The 14459-nt window shown below is 40.2% G+C and overlaps 1 protein-coding gene across 1 annotated transcript; it reads left to right on the plus strand.

The window, feature by feature from the left end:
* The first annotated feature begins 72 nt into the window (after positions 1–72).
* CCDC195 (coiled-coil domain containing 195) lies at positions 73–12746 on the plus strand. The gene is made up of 3 exons (XM_058437947.1): positions 73–307; positions 6293–6539; positions 12623–12746. The coding sequence occupies exons 1-3, from the start codon at positions 73–75 to the stop codon at positions 12744–12746; spliced, it is 606 nt and encodes a 201-aa protein (XP_058293930.1).
* The last annotated feature ends 1713 nt before the right edge of the window (positions 12747–14459 follow it).

The following is a 14459-nucleotide window of genomic DNA, read 5'->3' on the forward strand; positions in this document are numbered from 1 at the left end:
GTTTTGGGCTCATGAGGAAAAATCCACCTGTCTCTCCCAAAGAAGCCAACTAGAGTGACATGAGAAGAGACAATGGAAGCTAATATCCAGCTCGTGAGAGTTATCCAGGAAATGCGGGCAGAGATCCACAAACTGGAGAAAGAGAATCAAGCCCTCCGCATGAGATTCACTGCAAGTAGTCAGAGAGCCTCAGGCTCAGGGGGAGAATCAGAAGACGAAAGGGAGGAGGAAGCGCCAGGACAATCTCCAGCAACCCTTCAGGGTGCCGTTTCCACTGATGCAGCACCAGCAGTGCAGGAACACCAAGGTACCCAAACATTCTGAGCTCTTGTGGGCTGTGCCCATTTTGCAAATATCGTGAAATAGTTAAGTCTATTGTGCTGATCAGATAACTGTATAGTTTGGTAATAACGGTGGTGGATTTCATCCCTTTCCTCCTAGTAGATTACCTTTGAATCCCTAGACAAAAGTGGCTTTAGCATCTTCAAGCAACATATTATAGCAACACTAAAATTACTTCCATATTTGCTGGGAAAGATAAGAGAGACAGGTTTGTGGAAATCAGTCACACTAGGAACAATGTGGTCTTTTTCTTCTTTAACTTCAGCCATTTAAATGCTGCATAATAGAACATTGAATGTGTGTATGTCAAATGGCACGCACACTTATAAGGCTGGAACAGTACTGCACACCAGATAAGGAAATGGATGTCAAAGTCAACAAATATGGGTGCCAATTGACCACTTCAGCCACTTGACTCTAAGCCAGTGATTAGACCTCTTTAATCTTTGTTTTCTTCATCTGGAAGTGTTATAGTACCTATTTCACAAGGTTGTGAGGATTAACTACAGTAATATGAACTAAATGCTTAGTATTGCACCTGGCCAAGGCACAACAAATGGCAGATACTATTTCCTATCCATGTTTTACTAATAACTTTATTGTCCTGTATGAATGAATGCTGCACATAATTCAGCCTGCTATACAGATTGAAGACTTCAAGATACAGAGTCAATGTTTGATATATTGGAAAAATCAAATCTCTCACCTTTTATGAGAAATATTTTGACTGTGAAGATACACATGGGGTCAGAAATCAGCAGAGTGAGAAATACACTCTACATTAAAATCGTCAATACCTGCCTACACACAACATATTCAAATAAAATCATACACATAATTAAATACTCAAAACTCTTAAAATCATCTGTCAAAAGCTTCAGGCACTGCCAGTTAGAAGCACTTTGGGAAGCCAAGATGGACGGGTGATGAGGTCAAGAGATTGAGACCTTCCTGGCCAACATGGTGAAACCCTGTCTCTACTAAAAATACAAAAATTAGTCAGGTGTGGTGGTGCACACCTGTAATCTCAGCTACTGGGGAGGCTGAGGCAGGAGAATCACTTGAACCTGGGAGAAGGAGGTTGTAGTGAGCTGAGATCATGCCACTGCACTCCAGCCTGGCAACAGAGTGAGACTCCATCTCAAAAAGAAAAAAAGAAAAAAAAAAGAAGCTCTGAACAGCTTGACAATGGAACAGGTCATATTTGCCAGTTGGTTCTTGCAGTTAGAGATGTGTCTCTCTAATGAGACCCTATATTTGAAAGCTGAAAACAGATTCCGATCCAGGTCTTTTCCCCTTTTCATAAGTACAACTCTGGATTGAGTAACTGTCTACTGGTTATTTAATAAAACTGTGAAAGAGTAACCTATAGGAGGTTAGACATTCTCCTGTTGGAAAAAAAAAAAAAAGGATGTGGACATTTGTAATATTTGTTTAGTTGAGGGTTTCTCAACTTCTGTACTACTGACATTTGAGACTGAATAATTACTGTGGTGGTCATCTCGAGCATGGTAGGGTGTTTAGCAGCTTCCCTGGCCTCTAACCACTAGATGCTGGAGTACTCACGCTTCCCCTTCTAGTTATGACCATCAATAATGTCTCCAGGCATTGCCAAATGTTGCCTTGGGAACTAAATCGCACCTGATCCACCATTGAAAACCACTGCCTTGCTCCAAAAATAAACAACAACCCTTCAAGTCTATTCTCTGTGGGACTTATCCTAACAGAAAAGTAAGTTGCGTCTTAGAACTAACTGTCCTATTTTAAAACATGTATTAACACTGTTCAAAGAACAGAGTATTGCCCTTTAAATTATCAGGGTCTAAACATCATCAAGCTTAGAGGAGGTTAGAACATATTCATAAGAGTTAAACGCACAATTGATATCATACTTCTTCAGCATATGGGTGGTAATTCCCAATAAGAATGTTAGCATTAACTTTGAAAAGGATTGGTGAGGCCAACCATGGTGGCTCATGCCTGTAATCCCAGCGCTTTGGGAGGCGAAGGCAGGAAGATCACTTGAGGACAAGAGTTCGAGATCAGCCTAGGCATCATAGTGAGACCGCCATCTCTACAAAGAAAAGAAAAGAAAAGAAAAGAAGAAAAGAAAAGAAAAGAAAAGAAGAAAAGAAAAGAAAAGGATTAGCCAGGAAAAAATTAGCCAGGCGTGATGGCGTACATCTATAGACTGAGCTACTTGAGAGCTTGAGAGGCTGAGATGGGAGGATTCCTTGAGCCCAGAAGTTTGAGGCTGCAGTGAGCTAAGGGTGCACCACGTACTCCAGCCTGGGTGACAGAGTGAGACCTTGTCTCAAAAAAAAAAAAAAAAAAGTACTGGTGAAAAATATTTGATAAAATTGTAGGAAACCTTGCTTATTGCACAAATAAAACACAGAAAGAAATGTGATTTAGATTTGCACTTGGGAGTCCAATTAGTTACTTTAAATGATGTTATCTGTTTCTTAAATGTTATGTGCTATTATAATAGCAAGTAATATAAGTAGGAAGATCATTGTCCTGAGCATGAAGACACCTGGGTTGTATTCCTAGTTGTTTTGTAACAGTTGTTCAACATTGGGCAAGTCACATAAACTTTCTGATCTTAGCATCCTCATGTAAAAATAAGTGGATTGGGCTAAATGTCTTCCAAGTCCTATTCCAACTGCAAAATCCTGTGATTCTATGAATGTAGAGTGATGTAGAGCTTTTTATGATCACTCTCCTCATCTATAAAATGGAGGTAATGATGGAATCTACCTCACACGGCTGTTGAGAGGAATAAAGATAGTGTAAGTAAGACTCAATGTAAATTACTAAGTAATAGTTGTCATAATATCATTGGACATGTCAGAAAAATATTATTATTTGACTTGAGTATAAGTTTTATCAGTTTTAATAGTAATTGCCAATGTCAATTGAAATTCATACTTACAATTAATTGAATCATAGAAATCTGTTACTAGAAAGGAACGTTAGAGGACAGGCACAGTGGCTCACTCCTGAAATCTCAGCACTTTGGGAGGCCAAGGTCGGTGGACCACGAGGTCAGGAGATCGAGACCATCCTGGCCAACATGGTGAAACCCCGTCTCTACTAAAAATACAAAAATTAGCTGGGCGTGGTGGCACGTGCCTGTAGTCCTAGCTACTCAGGAGGTCGATGCAGGAGAACTGCTTGAACCGGGGAGGCGGAAGTTGCAGTGAGCCAAGATTGCACCACTGCACTCTGGCCTAGGCAACAGTGCAAGATTCCGTCAAAAAGGAAAGAAGGAAGGAAGGGAGGGAGGAAGGGAGGGAGGGAGGGATGAAGGGAGGGAGGGAGGGAGGGAGGGAGGGAGGGAAGAGATCATCCAGTAGAAATTTCCTTATTTACAGTTGAGAATATAAGCTTCATAGAGATTATATTATCCAACTTCTCCAATCCTTTTTTGGAAACAAAAATACATAAACGTTTTCTTTCAGAAAGAATAACGTGAAATCAGAAATATGAGTCTCACTTTAAGAAAGGGAACAATTAAAGAGGACCTGGAAGTGGATCACTTAGAACTAAACGTTCCTCCATGTGTTCCTTGGTATGTGTGGTGAGATAAAGTGAAGCTCTCTGTGAGTGGAGAACCCTACTTCCCCTGAAGTCACCCCAGGACGCAGAGCTACGCTACAGCCCAGACACAGCTGTGTGGTGATAAAATATACTGAGAATGCAGAGTGCCTGCTCGGAATGAATCCTTGCTGGATAAATGCTCAGGGAAACATCTGTAATAGTGCGTAAATATTTGGTAGATATGAAATCTAGCCAGCGCTTTCAGAGATGTTTCCCGGCCCCTCTTGCCCTGTGGAACCTTGAAGCAATTTGCCACGTAAAGATAAAAGAAACAACTCTTCACAGCATTGCTGGACCTCTGATTCTCTGTTCACATCCTTTGCTGGCAAATAAACTGCATTTGGCTGTGATCTTCGGAATTGTTCTAATGAGCCTGTGATGCTGTGTTGAGTATCTTTTTTCTTTTGTTAATAAGAAACTGAAGGACACAGACCCTTTGTGACCCATGGAGATGAACAATGAGCCTATATGCTAATGACTCCCAAATTAACTGTAGGTCCCAAGTAAAAACAAATGTAACTTTGCTATCATCAGCATAATTTCCTGTTGTGTTTTCCTACAATTCAGTATCAAGGGATTGTTTTATAATCCTTCTAAACAAAAACATGTATGTTTGTAAGTAGTCACAGATCTGTTTTTAGATAATTGTGGAAGTTACATATCATGACCAAGGGGAGCATTTAAAGATAATTTATGAATAATATTTGCAGTTAATCACTTCAAATAGATTTGAACTTAAACTCTCCCCAGACTTCTCCTACAATTCAGTCTTCTGTTCTACAAAAGCCGAAACAGCCTCCACCTTTTGAAATAACCATAATGATTTTCTGTCTGCTTTTTCCAGAAGCGGTCAGCAAACATAAATAAAAAATAATTGTGCTTCTGGCACTCGCAAAGCCTACCCATAATGCAGTGGTTTTTTACGCTTTCATGCTCATTCATGGCAAAGCTGCAGTGAGAAGAATGAAGATTCCACAATCACTCATAAAGTGCTTCAGAAAATGAAAACCAACCCATGAGATCAGTGTTGTAAGCCACATGAACAACACTGGACATGCAAGTAGATGTTGGATAATCACCAGACCTCCAAGTAGAGGTTAATGACCGGTTCCAGATCACAGAGTTAATGCAGTGTAAGAGCTGGCATTCAGACGTACCAAGAGCCTCTAAAATAAAGCCCTTTTAATCAACATGTTTTCGTTATTAAAAAACAACAACAACAGGGCAGATTTGATTTACCTCAAGGGAAGAGTTTATTGGGAGACACTATGAACAGTGAATTGGAAGCCCCTGGAAACTAAAGCCACAAATCTCTCCATCTCTTTCAGGGTCTCTCCAATTTCCCACACCACGCATCTTTGCTCTTTGCCATGTGTCTCCTTTGCGTTCGTCTTTCACTCAATAGACATCCTCCTAATGACTGTCCCAACTAAGGCCAAGACATGCAATCATAGGCCAGTTAGCAACAACCTGTTAAATTCCTGTGGCCATTCAGGTGATCAGACACTGTGGATAAGCCTGTTCTTCTAGAATCAGGAGTAACAAGGCCATCAAGAATTGGCATGTCTGGGAGATTCATGTTCTCCCAATTTTAAGGTCATTTTTTATTATCTATGTATGTCGAGCCCCTGTTCTAATGCTGTATTCTCAGAAAGGTCTTCCCTGGCCACACAACTGAAATAGCCTCCAAACACCTTCCTGCATCTGTCTCTATCCCCTTGTCCTCATCAGCCTTATCTGCCTTCCTAGAATGTATTACTATGTGAATTCTATCATATATTGTTTGTTTACTGTCTGTCTTCCACATAAGAAGGTGAACTCTGGAATTTTATGTTGTTCTCTACCACATCCCCATCTTTTAAAAAAGATCCTGGCATATGGTTGGCACTCAATTAATATTAGTAAAATAAATCAATGAATGCTTTTTTGTTTGTTTGTTTGATTGTTTGAGATGAAGTTTCCCTCTTGTCACCCATGCTGGAGTGCAGTGGCATGATCTTGGCTCACTGCAACCTCCGCCTCCCAGGTTCAAGCAATTCTCCTGCCTCAACCTCCTGAGTAGCTGGGACTACAGGTGCCTGTCACCTTGCCTGGCTAATTTCTGTGTTTTTAGTAGAGACGGGGTTTCACCATGTTGGCCAGGATGGTCTCCATTGCCTGACCTCGGGATCCACCTGCCTCGGCCTCCCAAAGTGCTGGGATTACAGGCGTAAGCCACCGTGCCTGGCCAAATGGCTATCTTTTATGCCAAAAAAGTAATGAGAAACAATAGTTCTGTCTAGTTTTTCATTTGTGAGTGTCATTAGGGTAGAATTTTTTTAAGTTGAATTTTGTGTCTTTTGTACAGGCAATGTCATGATTGTTAGACGCTATTCCATTTCATCATCAGTTTGCTCATCTGCTGTAAATGATCCCTGGAAAGCTGGGAAAAGTCACCCAAAAAGCGGAATTCTAGAAGCTCAGGGAACACTTAAGTCACTGGCGTGTGCTCCAATTAAGAAGCAAGACATGGAAGAAAAGGTGTTTGCCACAGATTTTTTCACCAGCAATAGGACCAGCCAAAGAGCTTTTCCTGAGCATGTTTGTGGTTGCAGGTAATGTAAAATACACTTCAAGCTGGTGAACAGACCCAAGCTGAGATGGTTACTAAGACATTCCCCTGGATAAGTGAAGTCTTACCTAGTGGAGGAAACAAAACAAATAGCATATAAATAATTTCCATATCACCTATGTCTATTTTGGGAATTTAAAGTAACAAATTTATTTGAGGTTAAATGGCACCCTCTAATAGATGCCTCTAACAACTGGATAACTTAGTATTCATTTATTCATTAAGCATTAGTGATCATATTCTAAGCCAGGCACTAGTGATACAAAATTCAGCAAAAGTAAGCCATTACATTCAAAACTCTCATTTAGTGACAAAGGCACACAAGTAAACTATCTACTGCAATAAAGTGCATCTCAGGGAGAAAGCACAGTTACTTTAAGAGCTGAACGCAGAACTCCTCTCAGAGAACAGCTGTCCTGGTGGAGGCAGGTGCCTTAGTGGGCTTTAGGGGAAATTGTTTAAAAAAATTATTTAGGCATAACTCACAAGGGCCAAGAGACAAAGTGAAAACCAATTTGCTCTCCAAAATATGTGAATTGGTATTTAGAGAGCTGGAACAGCCTGAGAATCGGAGGGATGTGAGACAACAGTCAAGAAAGCACTTTGGGAGGTTGAAGCGGGCTGGATCACTTGAGGTCAGGAGTTCAAGGCCAGCCTGGCCAACATGGCAAAACCCTGTCTCTACTAAAAATACAAAAATTAGCCAGGTATGGTGGCCTGCACCTGTAACCTCAGCTACTCGGGAGTCTGAGGCAGGAGAATCACTTGAACCCGGGAGGCAGAGGTTGCAGTGAGCCGAGATGGTACCACTGCACTCCAGCCTGGGAGACAGAGTGAGACTCCATTTCAAAAAAAAAAAAAAAAGAGAAAGAAAGAAAGAAAAGAAAAAGAAAAAGAAAAACAAGCCAGGGTCTGTTAGAGGAAACTTGGCCAGTGGCTCCTGAAGTGGTAGAGTCAAGTCCTCTAACACCAAGCCTAATTTATCTGCACAACTGTGCAGGAGCGTGCACTGCCCCCTCTCTCCCACACTCTGCATCCCACCTTCCAACTCCCAATGAGGCCCTAACTCTTCAGCAAGATCTCTACTTGTCTTTGTCTTGTGTGAGTAGAAGGAGGAAAATCAAGAGGAGGGGAACCTGGGTCTCATGATTATTAGCTTATCACAGGAAAGAGAAAATGCAAAAATATGATTGTTGAGGGACCCAGAGCACCATCGAACTCAGCAGTGGCAGGAAAGCAAATCAAGAGATAACCATTAGCAAGGGACCTGTAGGAATTCTCATAAATATTGGAAAGGGCACTGGACTTCCCACAGGATGTGGGATACAAAGGTTGAGTCAGCTTTATTTGGATTTCCAAATAAAGCAGGATGAAAATTGTGTTTCCCTTGCAGAAGGTTCTATCATAGGAGCAGGGAGAGTAACTGGAGTCACCAAAGACTACTAGATTTAGGCAAAGAACAATGGAAAGGTCTTCCCAAGTAGAACAAAACAGACATGAGGATAGAAGAAGCCATGCCATTGAGAGAGACTAAAAGTAGTAAAATAAATGAGGATGGAGAAGTGAAAAGGATTCATCATTAAAGGCCGTTCGTGGAATGCTAAGGAATATATGCTTTATCGTGAAATTATTGGAAAGCCAGAATAAATATCTTATGAAAACTTCCAAAATACAGAAATATTCAGAAATTTATGTTACATGCACCAATAGATTCAAAAAGTTTTGTCATATTTGCTTCAGATGTTTTTATATGTAAAAGAAATAAAATGTGGCTGGGTGCGGTGGCTCAACCCTGTAATTCTAGCACTTTGGGAGGCTGAGGTGGGCAAATCCCTTGAGGCCAGGAGTTCAAGACCAGCCTGGGCAACATAGTGAGACCTTGCCTCTAAGAAGGAAGGAAGGAAGGAAGGAAGGAAGGAAGGAAGGAAGGAAGGAAGAAGGAAGGAAGGAAGGAAGGAAGGAAGGAAGGAAGGAAGGAAGGAAGGAAGGAAGGGAGGGAGGGAGGGGAAAAGAAGAAAAGGAAGAAAGAAAAGGAAGGAAGGAAGGAAGGAAGGGAGGGAGGGAGGGAGGGAGGGAAGGAAGGAAGGAGAGAGAGAAAGAAAGAAAGTTACCAATAAAGAAAGTCTTATATAACTTTTCCCTTGTCCTCCCAGGGGCAAATGTCATCATGAGTTTGGTTTTTATCTTTTCAGTCTAGGTTTTTATACTTTTATTACATCCATTCATTCAATAAATATATCCTGAGGGTGTGCTGCATGTTGGGCAGGATTCTCTGCCCTGTAGATACAGCAGGAAACCGAATTGTCAAAAACCCCTGCCCATGTGGAGCTTATTTCTTTGCAACATGACAATCAGTAAACATGCAAATACATAAAGTGTATATTATGTTAGACGGTGTTAAGTACCAAAGCAAAAAATAAAGCGAATAAAGAAGGGTTAGAGGAGCATAATGAAATGTTTGATACTATGGCCAAAGAATGCCTTTCCATCTGAGTAAAGAAGGGAGAGAGAGAATGAGTTCTGATCAAGGCTAAAGAGAGAACTCTCTAGGCATTGAGAAGAGAAAATGCAGAAGCCCTGGGTAGGAGCATTACCAGTGTGTTCAAGGATAGTCCAGGAGCCTGGTGTGACAAGTGAGCAAGCTGGTGTGCAGAAGGACAGGTAGGCAGAGAGCCAAGGGTGGCCTTCCACCCGATTCCAGTGACTCTGGATTTATTGTAAATAAATTTGTGTGCATAACGTGCTCTTTTCATTTTGTAAAAAGTTCTTGGGTTGGAAACCCTATTGTGAAAAATTTTAAGAGAACAATATCGAAAACAAGGAGACCAGACTGAAGGCTATAAAATAATCTAGGCAAGAGGGGATCATTTCTTTGCCAAGCGTGCTAACAGTGGGTGTGATTTCTAGATGTGCATCAAAGGTGGGGCCAAGAAGATTTATTTATAGATCAAATGTGGGATATGGAAACAAGAAATGAACACTCAATCATTGGGTTCCATTGGTCATGTGTCTTCAAAGAAGGAAAACAGAAGAATGGCAGAGATATGTCCTTTTCCTTAAAAAAAAAAAAGTGTGTGTGTATATATATAAATATATACACACACACATATACATACATATATATATATATGTATATATATACATATCCAGTTCTATAGCAGCACTAAATGTTTATCATAAAAAAAAGTTACAGCCAGGTGTTGGTCGCGGTGGCCCACGCCTGTAATCCCAGCACTTTGGGAGGCTGAGGTGGGCGGATCACCTGAGGTCAGGAGTTCGAGACCAGCCTGACCAACATGGTGAAACCCCATCCCTACTAAAATACAAAAATTAGCCAGGCGTGGTGGTGGGCACCTGTAATCTCAGCTCCTTGGGAGGCTGAGGCAGGAGAATCACTTGAACCTGGGAGGCGGAGTTTGCAGTGAACTAAGATCACGCCATTGCACTCCAGCCTGGCAACAGAGCGAGACTCTGTCTCAAAAAAAAAAAAAAAAGTTACAGCCAGGCACAGTGGCTCATACCTGCAATCCCAGCACTCTGGGAGGCCAAGGTGAACAGATCACCTGAGGCCAAGAGTTCGAGACCAGCCTGACCAATATGGTGAAACCCCATCTCTACTAAAAATACAAAACTTAGCCAGGCATGGTGATGTATGCCTGTAGTCCCAGCTACTTGGGAGGCTGAGACAGAGAATTGCTTGAACCTGGGAGGCAGAGGTGGCAGTGAGCCAAGATTGGGCCGCTGCACTCCAGCCTGGGTGACAGAGTGAGACTCCGTCTCAAAAAAAAAAGTTACAAAATATACAGGCAATATACAAAGTAAAAATGTTTAAAAACAAAACTCTTCATAATCCCTGAATCATTGAGATGGATAGCTTGTGTTCACATATGCTGAAATTATACGGTGTATATATCATGTTTTATTTTTTGCACTTAAACCATTCTCACAGACATACAATGCTGAGAATTATAGTACTATTAGTTTTTCCATTTCAATTTATATTATTTTCTATGATAGTATGGGAACCTAACCAACATTTATGAGGTATTATTTTTCTAAAGTAAAATGTTTTCCAACTTCCAAGCTGCCAACTAATGAACTATTTAGAATACAACCCATTTCTAATGTAAAAGTTAATTTGAAAGATTGAGCCAATTGCAAGGTTGTATTAAAGGAAGAAAGCCAGTATTGGCTTAAAATCAACAGCTGGATTGGCATGAAATCCACTAGAACTATTGAGTAGGAATTGAGCATTTTTTTTTATTGTAGCCCTTTTTAAATGTGTCTTTTATATTCTCAGGAATTAACTAGTAAAGTAAAATGTCATTATATTATTCCTCTGATTATTTGGGAAATTAATTTCCTTACTAATAGCTTTCAAAGCATTTTACAAATATCTATCAAGAACCAATTTGTTTGCACTGACTTTTGAATCATATCAGACATCATACCCAATTTGCTTGTGAACTTTTCCATTATTATACCAAGAAAATATTTTACAAAATAATGCCAATGTCAATATTTCTAAGAATCAAAGATTTCCAGAAACTAAAGACAGGATTTTAATTTTTTCTTAATTTTGACATAGAAATTCAATCTTTTCTTCTTGTGTTTTAGAAAAACAAATTTCAGTTGACAAGCTTAGGGACAAGGGCCCATATAAACAGTTAAAATTAGAAATGCTATGTTATTCAGTTTACTGATAGGGTAAACCAGATTCATTACAATAAATACATTCTCTCCTTTTCCAAATCCAGAAAGAAGTTTAAGGAGGCAGCTTCCAGAATCAGATGGCCAAAATTCCACCTCCGTCATCATTTACAAACAATGTGGCCTTGGAGAAAGTTACTAGTTTGTCCTGTGTCGCAGTTTATTCTTCTGTAAAAAGGAAATCCTAAAGGCAGATACCTCATAGTTTTTGTGAAGAGTAAATGAGGTGGCTGAGTGACTGCTCACCAAGTAGCAGTGGTTGTTACTATTTTATTGATTCCAGTGCTTGGAAGCACTGGCCTGCCTTCCTCCCAAAAGAGGGTGCAGCTGGACTGGCTGAGAATGGCGGCTCATGCCTGAAATCCCAGCATTTTGGGAGGTCAAGGCAGGCAGATCACTTGAAGTCAAGAGTTCAAGACAAGCCTGGCCAACATGGCAAAAACTCGTCTCTACTAAAAACACAAAAAATTAGCCAGCACGGTGACGTGCACCTGTAATCCCAGCTACTGGGGAGGCGGAGGCAGGAGAATCGCTTGAACCTGGGAAGAGGAGGTTGCACTGAGCTGAGATCATGCCACTGCATTCCAGTCTGGGTGACAGAATGAGACTCTGTCTCAAAAAAAGAAAAGAAAAGAAAAGAAAAAAAGGTGCAGCTGTGTTTTCTGAGACAAAGGCCACCAAATGTCATTCAGTGAAATTACTGCCTTATCTACCCTCTTTGTTCCCACAAAAGAGAACAAAAATAAAGAAAAGGCAGTCATTTTAAACACTGTTCTTTAGATTTATTCCTAAGAGCAGTTTCTCCTGGTTAATGTCTAAATTCTATGTAATATTTTAGAGGTAAAAGGAGAAGTAGGCAAAATGAAAAGATATAATCCCTCAGATAACACGGGGCTATTGCTCTTACTCCCTTTACTCTTCAAGCATGATGGGTATTCAGTTAATTCACAGTCAAAAGGAGCAGATTTATCTGGATTATAAAATAATTGCCTCAAGTTTCTGCTTCATTTCATGAGCTGAAGAGATTTGATGCAAGAGACTCTTGGCCTAAGAATGAGATATTCTTCCACTTTGAACATCAAACTAATAATCATTCCTCAGCCATATAGTCTCTCCCTCAATAGTTTTAAGTTTTTGTTTTATCCACACTATTCCTTGGGTTTAATTAAAAGGTCATTCCAATATATATATCCTTACATCATTGTTGAACAACTTAACAAAAAATATCATGATATATTTTGAAGTGAACTTTTAACACTGTAGGTAGTATTTGGTGATTGGGGGGAAAAATCATCAATGTTCTGTATAAAGGCTCACTAAAAAGTCTTTTTCTTCCCTTTATTTTGCTTCCTGTAGGGACAAGACAAAGACAGTCAGTTTCCTGTTACCCATGGACATGTCTTCGTATTCCAAAAATTCAAGTTCTTTGAAATATTCACCAAATCAGACCACAAACCAGCTAAGTATCATTGCAGAATAGGATATGTGAAGTGATTAAATGTAAGAAACAGTTGATTCTCAAGAGATGGGAGCACCAAGGTCTAGCTGGGTCAGTGTCTTTACCTATAAAGAAGTCTGGCAAGATGTCCAGTAAGACACACAAAATACTTGGTATTGGGTCAATAGACCTGTTTGGCCAAGGACTGGAAGCAATTATTTTTTGTCATTGCTGAGCACTAATGACTGGTATGTGTGCAGTGGCTATTGTAGACTATACAACATGTGAGTAATTAAATGTGATTATATGCTAAGTGTTAGTGTCTGTACTATGCCATCAAGAAATGCTTCTGTTCACTTTCCAGATGAAGCTAGAACAAGCTCAGAAAAAAAGTTCTGGTTTTGACTAGTGGCATAAAAGCAACTATCCTTTGTTTTCTGTGACATAAGTGTGATTCTCCTTTTAGTTTACTGTGTGTTGATATTTCACTGACACTAGCTCATTTGTTCTTTAAGAGCCTGTGTCACAGGTGTGTGAGCTCAAACACAGCAACATCCATAGTGTACACTGTGGACTCAGAGCAACCGCGAGCTGGCTAAGGGCAAGCACACTAAACCTGATTGGAAGGAGAGAAAAAATGGCTCTGCTCATCGCTACTCAAGCGATGGAAGTTCTCAGAACTCCCCCAATTCCTGAACTTCTAGTTAACAGAATAGCTCCTCTTCCTGTTTATAGCAATTGAGTTTCTGATACAAACACCCTTCTTAAACAAAGATCCTATTGTATTAGAATATCCAGATTGTTAAAATGCAGATTCCTGGGCCTCACCCCAGGCCTACTGGATTGATTGGGGGAGCTGGGGAAGGCAGAAAGAAGAAGTGAAATTCATGTTTTAAATGAGCTTTCCAAGGTGACTTCCGCCATACAGCTGTGCTTGTGATGTACTGTTGTAAATACCAAGAAACATGGTCCAGGGCCCTCCGATCTTGCACCAACTGGAAGCAGTGAAGCAAAGAAAGGATAGAAATGGTTCATACCATTTCTAAGAATAAATTTTAATAGTCACAGGCTTCTAGAAAAGAGAGAAATAACGCAACCAACACTCTGTGGTAAAAGTCATGTAATAAAATTAAATGCTTCTTTTATTTATGGTATTCATTTAATATTAACAAGATTCCCAACATTATAACTGATATTCAATAGGGCAAGGTTAAAACTGGAGGGGAAAGATACAAATTGGATGTGAAAACACACTCGTCTGGGAATAAAGACACACACTGAGTAGATAATTAAGCTATTACCTATGAGATAGTTGGCATTTTTAGTTTATGCACAATTATATTCTTTGCATATTTATAAAACTGGGAATTTCACCTTAACCTCAGTTAAAAAGAAACATTCCCCAAACAGTAAAACTTTTTTAAAGCAATACATGACAACTATGCAAGTTGTAATGTCTTAACTGGCCAAGCTAATATGACAAATATCCCCAACGCTAAGCTCAATGAGTATGTAACTGGCATTTCATCCATGTTCAGTGAGCTGAACAGTTACATGAATCTATCAGTTTCCAGTAAAAAAAAACACCACCCTATAAAATGTTAAGCTTTCAAATTAAATCATTTAACATATGATTAAAGAAATAGGCCGGGCGCGGTGGCTCACGCCTGTAATCCCAAAACTTTGGGAGGCTGAGGCGGGCGGATCACAAGGTCAGGAGATTGAGACCATCCTGGCTAACATGGTGAAACCCCG

The sequence above is a fragment of the Hylobates moloch genome, unplaced genomic scaffold, assembly GCF_009828535.3.
Source record: "Hylobates moloch isolate HMO894 unplaced genomic scaffold, HMol_V3 SCAFFOLD_1, whole genome shotgun sequence".
NCBI classification, from domain to species: domain Eukaryota; kingdom Metazoa; phylum Chordata; class Mammalia; order Primates; family Hylobatidae; genus Hylobates; species Hylobates moloch.

What these genes read in the sequence shown, in the direction of transcription:
- CCDC195 (XM_058437947.1), top strand. Translation starts at nt 73, where the DNA reads ATGGAAGCTAATATCCAGCTCGTGAGAGTTATCCAGGAAATGCGGGCA. An exon ending in AGCAGTGCAGGAACACCAAG is followed by an intron (nt 308 to 6,292) that starts GTACCCAAACAT and finishes TCTTTTGTACAG; the next exon opens with GCAATGTCATGATTGTTAGA. An exon ending in GAGCATGTTTGTGGTTGCAG is followed by an intron (nt 6,540 to 12,622) that starts GTAATGTAAAAT and finishes TGCTTCCTGTAG; the next exon opens with GGACAAGACAAAGACAGTCA.